This window comes from Lynx canadensis, chromosome A3 (genome assembly GCF_007474595.2).
Source record: "Lynx canadensis isolate LIC74 chromosome A3, mLynCan4.pri.v2, whole genome shotgun sequence".
Classification (NCBI taxonomy): Eukaryota; Metazoa; Chordata; class Mammalia; order Carnivora; family Felidae; genus Lynx; species Lynx canadensis.
The window spans coordinates 29,411,527-29,423,585 of record NC_044305.1 but is presented as its reverse complement, the minus strand read 5'-3'; the positions used below and the strand labels follow the sequence as shown (position 1 = coordinate 29,423,585).

At 54.7% G+C, this 12,059-nt stretch overlaps 1 protein-coding gene across 1 annotated transcript; it reads left to right on the top strand.

Annotated features, from left to right (window-relative positions):
• The first annotated feature begins 6,117 nt into the window (after window positions 1-6,117).
• LOC115509667 (arginine vasopressin) lies at window positions 6,118-8,177 on the top strand. Its single transcript, XM_030309003.1, has 3 exons — window positions 6,118-6,333; window positions 7,513-7,714; window positions 7,949-8,177. Exons 1-3 carry the CDS (start codon window positions 6,214-6,216, stop codon window positions 8,125-8,127), a joined length of 501 nt encoding a protein of 166 aa, XP_030164863.1. The 5' UTR covers window positions 6,118-6,213; the 3' UTR covers window positions 8,128-8,177.
• Window positions 8,178-12,059: the final 3,882 nt, after the last annotated feature.

Below are 12,059 nucleotides of genomic sequence, written 5' to 3'. Positions count from 1 at the left end.
ATTTCAGAAAAATCGCTCTGTGGATGTTTTTGGTGGGGGGAGGAGTTCGCTCCGCAGCATCCATTTGCCCCTTCATAATACCGCCTTGGTTTTCCCTCAAGCCTCGGCTTCTTTCTCCATTGGATACAGTCTGAGGGAGCTTCATTCAGACACCTAGGGGATGGGCATAGGAGGCGAGCAAAGCCAGACTCCACTCCCCAGACCGTGAATCTGAGCAGAGGGACGAAGTCATCCCACGGCGGACGCCGGGCCCGTTCGTCCCCCAGATGCTGTGCACATTGCACATGGCTTACGGCTGACCTGTCTCTAAAGACCTGCCCTCGGCCAAGGGCAGCCACCTCACCAAGAAAATGCCTGGGAGATCCCCTCCCCCCGCCCCCAGCCCCCAACTAATACTCAGATATGTTAAAAAAAAAAAAAATCAACCCAGGGGCACCTGGGTGGCTCAGTCGATTTCAGCTCAGGTCATGATCTCACAGTTCGTGGGATCGAGCCCTGTGCTCCCTGCGCTGACAGCGCGGAGCCTGCTTGGGATTCTCTCTCCTCTCTCTCTGCCCCTCCCCCAACTCGAGTTCTCCCTCTCCCTCTCTCTCTCTCTCTCTCTCTCTCTTCTTTCAAAATAAATAAACATCAGGAAAAAAAAAAATCAACCCCCTGGCCTCAAAGCAGGGCAACTCTGGAGCTGTCCGCGGAATCAGGCTGAGGCTGGTCTCCAGCTGACCCACCTTTGCCTGGCTTCTTCCCCAGCCCAGTCCTGCTTCACTCACTCCCGAGAGCCCTCCCTCCCTCCTTCGACAATCACGCGTGCAAGAGCCCCCATCTCAGGGGCTGCCGCTGGGGAGATCCGACACAGCCATTCCAGGAGTCCTTCCCAGGTTCCTGTTTCATGATTCTCCAGAAATAGTTTCTGAGCCCCGGGTCTCCAGCTTTCCCTTACATTATGAGCCTTTCAGTAAGTTCCTTTTGCTCAAATTTACCAAACCTTGTTAGAGAACACGGAACCAGGAGTAGAGGGCTGGCGCCAGACTCTCAAGAACATGAGGGGCATGTCGGAGTGTCCAGAAAGGGCCAGAAGGTAGTGAAACTGACATGCACATTCTGGTTTGGACCCCGCTGCCCTGTGGCAGGTGGGGGATGAAGCAGCTGGGTCGTTGGAGTCACGTGGCCTCCTGAGGGCGGGGTTCTGGCAGATTCCGGTCTGCTACCACAGGATTTCAGGGTTTTAGGGCTTCAAGGACCAGTAAGGCCTAGGAGAGGGGCCTCGGCCCTGGCCTCATGCCTCAGAGGGCCTATTCTGACCCTCCTCTGGGTGAGACCAGGGGACATACCTGCCTTGAATGGGTACCCTGGGGACTGTGCCCTGGAACACTCTGTTGTTCCCATGATTGTTTCTGGAGGAGCTGGAGGAGTCCTTTCCTCTGGGTCTGTGCTCAGGGGGACCCACTTGAAGTGCGCAAACATGTCTGCGTTGTGGCAAGAGGAGGCGGTTTGTGAGCCGCAAGGGCAGAGCGTCCACCTGTGTGCATGTCCCTGGGGATGTGGGACAGAGCCAGGCTGCAGGGAGAGGTCAGCTCCCCCGCCGCCAACTCTGCGGCCGGAGTCCCAAGAGCAGGAGACTCCAAATTTGAACCGGGGCTTCCAGATCATTATGAGCACATACGTGTCAAAGTAAGATGACAGAACATGCATTATTTAACATTTTGTCAGCCTGACCTACAACCTGGGTCAGTAACTCTGTTACTGCCTAGCTGTGCGACCCCGGAGGACAAGACACTGAGGTTCTTTGCGCCACAGGGTCCTGCCTCGTGAAGTGGTCTATATGAGTCTACAAATCCCTCCCAGCCTGGGGCCTGCAGCAAACATAGTCACTGGCCAACAGCCACTCCCTCCTCTTCCTCACTAACAGAACCCCATTTTGGAAGGAGCCCGTGAACACACCCAGCCCTGGGGTGAACCTCTGCTGGCCTAACACACAGCCAGTTTCTTGCCCAGCCTGGAGGAGCTTGGGAGTGGGGATCCCGGGTCTCCTGAGGGCCCCTGAGAAGGGAAAAGCTCAGAGGAGGGAACCATTTTGTGGCGGCCCTCCTTGCCATGAGGAGAGACACCCAGACATGTGGAGGGTGCCAGAAGGGAATAAGAAAGCCCTGGGTGACCCCTGAGCCAGCCACAAGACCACCGACCTCCAACTTTGAATCCTAGTACATAGTAATGTCTTGGTGAGTCAGCCATAACTGGCCAATTATGAGACAGTGGAGTGGTGAAGGACACAGACCCTGGGGCCCAGTTCTGCTGTTTTGTTTTGTTTTGTTTTAACTTGTGCCTCCTTGGGCAAGCCACTCAACCTCTCTGTCCCTGTCTCCTGTCAGCAACAGTCAATAAAAAATACTTCCTCCTTTCTTAGGGTTTTATGGGGCTAATGAGTTTGAACAATTTGGCCCCGTGATGGCATAGCTCACTGCTGTGGAAGTCTGTGTTGTCCTCTGTGGGTCAACAGGTCCTATAGCCTGTGTGTCCTGTGCCGTGTCCTTACCACACCGAAGGACTGAGGCACCGAAAGAATATTCTAGAAGCCTTCCCGGCACCTTGGCCTCTGCTTCCTGCTCTCCCTGCGGTGCACCCCTTTCTCAGACGGGAGCGCAGGGCCTGGCCGGGTCCCCAGGGGCGCCCCCCACCCCGCTGGTCTGGCGGGGCCGCAGGCGCCTCGCTCATGCGGCTCTCAGCAGTCAGGGCACGGCTCTCGCCGCCACTGGGTCCCCGAGGCCCTCGGGGCCTCTTCCTGTCTTCCTTTCGGTCGCCCCACAGGGCTCCTGGCCTTCCCCTGGGCTGCTGGGCGGCAGGAGGCGGGATAGCGCAGGGGACGGCCTCTGTGGGCCCAGGAGTGGCAGCCAGTAACCCCAGCAGGGACACAAAGCCAGGCCACTGCTGGAGCTGAGCCCCCCAGAGGTGACTCCATCCATCCTGCCGCCACAAGATTTTAACACTGGAGAGAGTGTCAAAAATACGTCTCCTAGCTTATTTTGCCTCTTATTTAAGTTGTTTTTTGCAAATTAGACTTTTTTTACGAGGCCTTTTCATGTCTGACTCCTTTAGGCTTAACGTAACCCCCTGTAGACATCTGATGAATATTCGCACTGAGCTCTCCCCATGAGTGTTTTCTCCCCACTCGTGGCGTGGATGCATCTCAGCTCCACACCTGTCTGCCTGAAGCCCAGCATTTTCTCCCGTTGTCCTTGCTCAGTGTGTCGTCTGGGATTCAATTCAGTAAGCAGTTTGTGTTCACTGCTGTTCACCTCTTCACAGTTGACAGGGCATTTGTGCGTCTACACTGCTGAGGGTCCTCGAGTCACACTTGTGGAAAACAGGTGAGGAGGGGGAGGGACAGACTTACTTCCGGCAGCAGAGTCCCTTAGAAGAGGAAGATGAGGCCAACCCCTGCCAACAGGTAGCATGCATGTCACGTGGTACAGCCACCGGGTTGATCCTGAGAAAAGGAGAATAAGAAACGAAGAAACGAGTGGAGGGACGGGGGCAGTTAACTGTTACCTGTTCTCAGAAAAGAGGGTCTAATGGTGAGGAAGTCCTTTAAAGAATATTCTGAGATTCGAGGGGCGCCTGGGTGGCTCATCTGGTTAAGCGCCCGGCTTCGCTCAGGTCATGATCTCAACAGTTGGTGAGCTCAACCCCACGTCAGGCTCTGTGAGGGCAGCTTGGAGCCCTGGAGCCTGCTTCGGATTCTGTGTCTCCCTCTCTCTCTGCCCCTCCCCAGCGCATGCTCTGTCTCTCTCTCTCTCAAGAATTTAAAAAAAGAAAAATAAATAAAAATTACATGTGAATAAAGATCCATGAGCCCAGGTGTAGGAAATGTAAGGATAGAGAAGGTGTGAAAAAGCAGACTTGAAAAGGGAACATATAAGGGAAGTGTAGGAACATGGAGTGTCCAGAAGGTCCATGTGACATGTGAGGTGATATATGTGAAATGCCACTCAGCACAGTAACAAGACTTTTTCTAGCCCATGTGTGTTCCAAGAAGATGGATATAAGGAGAAGCAGGCCTTCCAGCTTCTCAACGGAGATGGTGCTTGGGGTCTTTAAGGGGTCCCTGGTGTGAGAGGCAAGTCTTAGAGTGATCGTCTGGGTAGACATGACTGGTTGGGACATGAGTGTCCTGGCCTGTGTCAGGGCCTGACCCCTTCAGTTAGTGTAGTGCCATCCATTTTCAGATGACAACTCAGACCTGAAGTGCGGAGAGGGTAAGGTGCCGGGCCAAGACCACAGAGCTGGCCTACACCAGGCCTGTGGCCTCCACAGCCCAGTGTCTCAGGAGGCAATAATTTAGACCCAGCTTCTCTCTGGGCCCCATGAATGGAATGAAAATGTTCCTGCTGGGTTAACCCAGAAAGCTACTCTCTCTGGAAAACTCTCTTCAGTTTTTAATAAGAATAAAGGCATTAATAAGACAATACTATCGGGGCACCTCAGTGGCTCAGGCGGTTAAGCATCTGACTTTGGCTCAGGTCATGAGCTCATGGTTCATGAGTTTAAGTCCCATATTGGGTGAACCCTGTTTCTCTCTCTCTCTCCCCCTCTTGCTTTCTCTCTCTCTCTCTGCCCCTCGCTTACTTGTGCCCTCTCTCTCTCTCAAAAAGAAAAAAAAAAACTACAATACTGTTATTAATTAGCTTTACGATGGTGCAGGACTTTTCTAAAGCTCTTATAGAGTACATTATTTCAGTCTTCACAACCCTGTGAGGTGTATCCAGTATCTTCCCGACCTCACACTGGAAGAAAGTGAGGCACAGAGAGGTTGGGTAACCTGCCCAAGTCATGACGCTTTGAGAGACCAGATTCTTGACAGGCCATTGCCTCCAGTGTCCTCACCGTCCCTCAGGGGATGTTCCTGAAAAGCCTGGCATCAGGTCCTGAGTGTGGTGGTTCCCTCCCTGGGATACTGGAGCCCCTCCAGCACTTGGTGGGGAGAAGGCAGTCAGAGCTTTCCCGCGGCACCCAAAGAGGAGGCAAAGAGTCTGGGGTTAGAAGAGCTGGGGGCTGAGTAAATCCTGAAAGGACTCATGTGGCTAGCCTGGGTCCAAGGACGGGACGGGCGCTTCGGTGGCCCAGGAGAGGGAGGCTTTAGTCCCTTCATCCCACGAGCCTGAGGTCACCAACCAAAGTCTGCTTTCTCAGGCTGGGCTCATTTGGCTGTGGCTCCTCCCATCCCCCAACAAGAAACCTTCCGTGCCCCTACTTCCACCCAAAGCCTGAGATGGTACCTGCCCTGGTCCCCATATGCTCCTTAAAGGAGTAGGGATTGGGGCAGGTGGCTCGCCCCTCACCTCTGAACCTTATTGGGTTTGGATTTCTCCTTTCCTCCACAGAAACTCCCTTACCTCCGTATTCCCACCTGAGAGGGGAGTAATGGGAACGTGCCAAGAAGCTGTCCTCGAGGTCTCCAGCGTCTGAGTCCCTGAACCCTGCTCCGGGTGTGTGTTTGGGGGCTGTGTGTGTGGGAGTGTCCCCAGCTTCCCCTGGGAGCCTATCCACTCACCCTGTCAGTCCGGATTCCACGTTGGTCCCTCTGCCTGGTCCATGGCAGCCATTTCCTTTTCTGGTGCAAAGCCCTCTGTCTGCACCACCTTGGGTCTGTGCCGTCCTTGGTCATTTTTCCTCTCACAAGGCTAACCATCCTCATGGAGTTCTACACACCTGACTGTCCCTTGTCCCAGCACTCCTGGGCTGGGGCCTGACCCTGCTCCTTACACACCAGCCACTTGGGCCTCCCTCACCACTTTCTCAGGGGGCCGTGTCTGGGCACAGGCTCACTGACCCCTAGCCTCTTCTGGGCTGCCGGAAAGATTGGGGACGGTCTCCTAGAGACCCCCTCACATCTGTCCCTCTTCCCAGGTCCAGAGAGCCACAATTACAGTCACTGCAGCTCCTGTCACATCGCAGCCACACAGCTGCCAATGACAGCACAGAGGCTGGCACCCCTCCCCCACAGGCCCCCACAGACAGGTCCACGTGCGTCCCCAGATGCCTGAATCACTGCTGACGGTTTGGGACCTGGAGGCCATGGGCTCCTGGGGAGCCACTGGGGAGGGGGGTGGCGGCCACGTTGTCTCCCAGGAACACCTGCGGACATAAATAGGCAGCGAGCGAAGGCAGCCCAGCACAGTCCGCACAGCGGCCCCACACACTGTGCCCACCTGCTCCAGGATGCCGGACACCATGCTACCCGCCTGCTTCCTGGGCCTGCTGGCCTTCACCTCCGCCTGCTACTTCCAGAACTGCCCGAGGGGTGGCAAGAGGGCCATGTCTGACCTGGAGCTGAGACAGGTATGACTGTGGCCCATCTCAGGGCTGCATGGAGGGGGCAGAGCCCTAGGGCTGGCATCTAGTGCAGGGGCTGGGAGGGAAGGAAGTCATGGGGGAGGCAAGGCTTTAGGGGACCGGCCCAGAAGAAGGGAGGCTTGACATGGCTGGGCAGAGGGGGCCAGGCTGCCGGGCAGGCTAGGATGGGCTACAGGACTTCCTAGACACTATCCCCAGCCAGGCAGGGGATGCAGGAAAGACAGCTGTTACCCCGGTCTGTGAGACCTGGGATTGGGGCCGGTCCATGAGACCTGGACAGCGAGGCCTCCTCTGTGCCCATGGGGACCTTGCAGCCCCGACAGGCTCTGTCCCAGCCAGGATTGGAGGCTTTCCCATCCAGCCTTCAGCCTCTGCTGGCCACAGGCCCCTCCCAAGCCTCACACAGAAGCTGGCCATTGTTCTGAGCTCATTCAAGTGAGGGTGCCACTTCCTTCGAGGAAGTTCTGCTGGGTACCTAGCCCAGTTCTGTGCTGCACGACCTGTAGATTCTCTTTTATCCATTCCCTTCCATTTCCATTGGAAGGAAATCCAATCAGCATGCCCAGTTCTGCCCAGGCCACAGGTGGCTAAATTTTGAGCCACTGAACAAACTAGAGTGGATAGGGAGCAGCCTCCACAGACTACTCTTCTCTCTGCTTGGCACCTTTGGAAGCCTGAGTCACCAAGGGGCCTCATGCTCTCCCTGGGTCTCCGGCTCCTTTCACCCACAGTCCACAGAGGTGAGCAGAGGTCAGGGCCCAGAGAGGCCCACCAGCTTGCTGCGATGGGACAGGAAAGGGGAGGAAGGGCCTGGAAGTGTTCTGGGCATGGCAGGACGCTCTCTCCTAGGGGCGTGAGTGCTGAAGATCAAGTTTGAGTGAGGGCTCGGGAGAAGGTCTGAGTAATGGGAAGGGCGGTGGGCAGCTGAGAAGGGTGCACACCACTGATGGCTCCAGAGCTGAGAGGGAGGGTGTCTTCCGTGTAGCCCGGGGGTGGGGGTGGGGTGGGACAGGGAGGGTGCTGAGGGCTGTCACTGAGTGCGGTATCCTCAGTCACCTGAAAACCAAGGGGGTTTAGTGGACGTGAGCCCCCGCCCGTGGGCCCCTGCACACCCCGGGCCTCGCAGGGCCCGCGCTCACCCCCCGCCCCCCGCCCTCCCGCCAGTGCCTCCCCTGCGGCCCCGAGGGCAAAGGGCGCTGCTTCGGGCCCAGCATCTGCTGCGGCGACGAGCTGGGCTGCTTCGTGGGCACGGCCGAGGCGCTGCGCTGCCAGGAGGAGAACTACCTGCCGTCGCCCTGCCAGTCGGGCCACAAGCCGTGCGGGAGCGGGGGCCGCTGCGCCGCCGCGGGCATCTGCTGCAACGACGGTGCGCTGCCGGGGCGGCCCGGGGGTGGCGGGGGCGCGGCCGGGGTCCAGGTGGGGGCGGTGGGGAGGTTCCGGTGGGCGCGGCCCCGGGGACGGGCGGGGGCGGGGCCGGGGTCCAGGCGGGGCAAGTCCGGAGGTCCCGGTGGGCGTGGCCCCGGGGGCGGGCGGGGTCCCGCGGGCTCCGGCTGGTCGATCAGGGTCGGTCAGCGGCGCGCTCTGCCCGTGCCCCCCGCAGAGAGCTGCGTGACCGAGCCCGAGTGCCGGGAGGGCGCTGGTTTTCACCGCCGCGCGCGCGCCAGCGACCGGAGCAACGGGACCCAGCTGGACGGGTCGACCGGCGCCCTGCTGCTGAGGCTGGTGCAGCTGGCGGGGGCGCCCGAGCCCGCGGAGCCCGCCGCACCCGGCGTCTACTGAGCCGCCCGCTCCCCCCTCCCGCCCCCGCAGTCCAGAAAATAAACCTTTTAAAATGCACCCGCGAGTGTCTGTTTCCGTCTCCAGGGGTGAGGAGCGGGGCAGAAGAGACGGTGGGGCGCGGACCCCCCCACCTCACCCGCCGCAACTAGTCCGGGATCTTTAAGGGAAGAGATCTTGGCTCTGCAGAGTTCTAGGGACCGGGCGACCTGGGGGGGGGGGGAGCGGGGGGGGGGCGCAGAGCCAGAGCCGGGAGTAGGGCATCCTCTGGCAGAGGCATAGAAGTAAAGGCAAGGAGGAGAGAGACATTGGTGGACAAGATAGTGAGAGAGGACAGAGGAAGCCGAGATGGAGAGAGAGAGGTTGAGAGCCTCAGAGGGAAGCGCGAGAAAGGCCGAAGGGGAGGAGCCAAGGGAGTTCCAATCCCTATTTACATCCCAGGAGACTGAGGCACAGCTTCAGGGACCCACCCAACACCCCAGATTTCCAGTCTACTATTTCATTCAGGGTTGTGCCGTGTGTGTGTGTGTGTGTGTGTGTGTGTGTTGGGGGGGGGGTGGCAAATCACCCCAGATACACCAGAGAGAGGGCCAGGTACTCTCTGTCCAGGAAAAAGCTAAGCAGGTCCCATGGGGGCCCTTCAGCCAGAGTGGGAGAGGGAGCCCACCGAGACCCTAACTACATGCCCCCCATCCGTGCTGCCACACAGACCAACAAATAATCATGAGCCGCATTCCTTATGATCCTTGACCACAGTTACAGATGTAGACCCTGAGATACTCATTCAAAATCACAAACACAACAGACTCAACCATGGACAGGTGCACACACTCACATTAGGGCCTTCCACCCTTGGACACATGCAACTTCAGGGAAGACATCCCCTGGCATTTAGCCTGTGCTATTCTGTGTCCCTATGTCCTTCTTTGTCCCCTCTATTCCTTTATCCCCTTTGCGCCTCACTCCCCTCTCTTTCCCCATCCTCCAGCTCCTTGGCCCACTCTTGCTTCTCTCCTTGTCCCATTACATCCCTCCCTTGCCCCTTCTGCCCTCTCACTCCCTCCGTCACCTCCTAGCCTCTCTTTCTGCCCCCTCTGTTCTCCACATCCTATCTTTGGGATTTCTTGCTCCAGAACTTGGGGTGAGAAGAGGCTGCATCTCCTCTGGAATCTTCCACTTAGAGGCCAGGAGGGAGCAAAGACAGACTCTGTGCCCTGACCCTGACACCCTACCTTGGGGCAAAGCCTTATGACTCAGCCTCAGTCAGACCTGGCCAGGTTCCACGTGCCAAGCCAAGGTCAAGTTTTTTCTGGTCTTAGAGCTCCGTTTTCTGTCACCCCTGACCTGGCTCAGTGCCCATCATGATTAAATGTAGAGGGAGGGCAAGAGCTGTGTGGGCTTTTATCCCTGCCATGGTCTCCTGCCTCTGCCCTGGTATGGCCCATCCAGGGTGGGTCCCAGGTCTTGGTAGGACTGTCTGTGGCAGGACCAGATCTAATAAGAATTTAGAAACCCTTCCTGACACAAGAAAGTGGAAAAAAGCATCTTTTTTTTTTTAATTTTTTTAATGTTATTTATGTTTGAGAGAAACAGAGACAGAATGCGAGTGGGGTAGGGGCAGAGAGAGAGGGAGACACAGAATCTGAAGCAGGCTCCAGGCTCCCAGCTGTCAGCACAGAGCCCGATGTGAGGCTGAAACTCACAGAGCTGTGAGATCATGACCTGAGCTGAAGTCAGACGATCAACTGAGCCACCCAGGCGCCCCACAGCTGGTTTAAAAATGGATCATATACCTAGATGTAAAACCTAAACTATAAAACATCCTTTTTTAAAAAATTTTTAAATGTTTTGTATTTATTTTTGAGAGCATGTGAGAGAGAACAAGTAGGGGAGGAGCAGAGAGAGAGGGGGACAGAGGATCCGAAGCGAGCTCTGAGCTGACAGCAACAAGCCCGATGTGGGGCTCGCACTCTCACAAACCAAGAGATCATGACCTGAGCCAAAGTTGGATGCTCAACCGATTGAGCCACCCAGGAGCCTCCAAACTGAAACATCTTGAAGAAACTATGGAAGAAATGGTTCATGACCTTGAGCAACATCTCAACTCAAATTTTTATTCTTTTTTTTTTAACATTTATTTATTTTTGAGAGACAGAATAAGACAGAGCACAAGTAGGGGTGGGGGTGGGGTGGGGGGGACACAGAATCCAAAGCAGACTCCAGGCTCTGAGCTGTCAGCACAGAGCCCGATGTGGGGCTTGAACTCACGGACCACGAGATCATGACCTGAGCCAGAGTCAGACGCTTAACCGGCTGAGCCACCCAAGTGCTCCTCAACTCAAATTTTTAAATGGGCAAAAGATTTGGGGCCCCTGGCTGGCTCAGTCAGTAGAGCATGTAACTCTTGATCGCAGGGTTGTGAGTTCGAGCCCCACGTGGAGTGCAGAGATTACTTAAAATCTTAAAAAAAAATAAAATAAATAGGCAAAAGATTTAAACAGACATATAGCCAAATAACATATATAGGTGGCAAATAAACATATGTTAAGATGTTGAACAGCATTAGCTGGTGGGGAAATGCAAATTAAAACCACAATGAGACATTCATTACAATGACTTTAAAAAGTGCTAACAATATCAGGTACTGACAAGGCTATGGAGTGACTGGGACTTTCGTATATTGTTGGTGAAGACGCAAAATCAGGCAACCACTCTGGAAAAATGTTTAATAGTTTCTCATAAAGTTATGCTTTTGCTTACTGTTTAACCCAGCCAATCCCATCAGTCATCCAAGTGAAATGGAAATGTTTGGAATGGCTCTGTTGGTAATCAGCAAAACTGTGTAAGTCTGAAACAGGTGAGAATTTGAGTTAACCATCCTGAGTTAATTTCTATATTGTCCAAGTTATGGGTTGCGGTTCGTTTTTGGCATCTGGGTAGTCATTTGTCCCTGCACTGCTTGTTCAAATGATGAGTCTTTCCCTTTTAGGTTGTCTTCGTAACTCCCACAAAATCATTTGACCGTATCCATGTAGGTCTATTTCTCGACTCCTTAGTCAGTTCCATCGGTCTGCAGAGCTGTCCCTTCTCCATTACCATCTTGTCTCCAATATGATAGCTTTTAGTAAGTCTGGAAATCAGGTAGCATGACTCTTCCAACTTTGTTCTTTTTCAGAATTGGTTTGGGTAGGGGTGCCTGGGTGGCTCAGTCAGTTAAGTGTCCAACTCTTGGTTTCGGCTCAGGTCATGATCTCACAGCTTTGTGTGTTCAGGTCCCACATCGGGCTCTGTGCTGGCAGCGCGGAGCCTGCTTGGAATTCTCTCTCTCTCTGCCCCTCCCCTACTCATCCTGCCTCTGTCTCTCTCAAATAAATAAACTTAAAAAAAATTTTTTTTAGTCTTTTTTTTTGGTTTTTTTAATTTTTTATTTTTTATCTTTTTTAATGTATGAAATTTATTGTCAAATTGGTTTCCATACAACACCCAGTGCTCATCCCAAAAGATGCCTTCTTCAATGCCCATCACCTACCCTCCCCTCCCTCCCACCCCCTCTCAAGGCTCAGTTTGTTCTCAGTTTTTTTTTTTAATTTTTTTTAATGTTTATTTATTTTTGAGACAGAGAGAGACAGAGCATGAACGGGGGAGGGGCAGAGAGAGAGGGAGACACAGAATCCGAAACAGGCTCCAGGCTCTGAGCTGTCAGCACAGGGCCCGATGCGGGGCTCGAACTCACAGACCGTGAGATCATGACCTGAGCAGAAGTCGGACGCTTAACCGACTGAGCCACCCAGGTGCCCCTGTTCTCAGTTTCTAAGAGTCTCTTATGCTTTGGCTCTCTCCCACTCTTAAAAATGTTAAAAAAAAAAAAAAAAAAAAAAAAAAAAAAAGAATTGGTTTGGGTATTTTAGTTCCTTTGCTATTCCATATAAATTTTG

Excerpts from the sequence above, each read along its gene's own strand:
- LOC115509667 (XM_030309003.1), top strand. The coding sequence starts at position 6,214 with ATGCCGGACACCATGCTACCCGCCTGCTTCCTGGGCCTGCTGGCCTTC. Across the intron at positions 6,334-7,512 it reads CTGACCTGGAGCTGAGACAG|TGCCTCCCCTGCGGCCCCGA; the intron begins GTATGACTGTGG and ends CCCTCCCGCCAG. Across the intron at positions 7,715-7,948 it reads GGGCATCTGCTGCAACGACG|AGAGCTGCGTGACCGAGCCC; the intron begins GTGCGCTGCCGG and ends TGCCCCCCGCAG.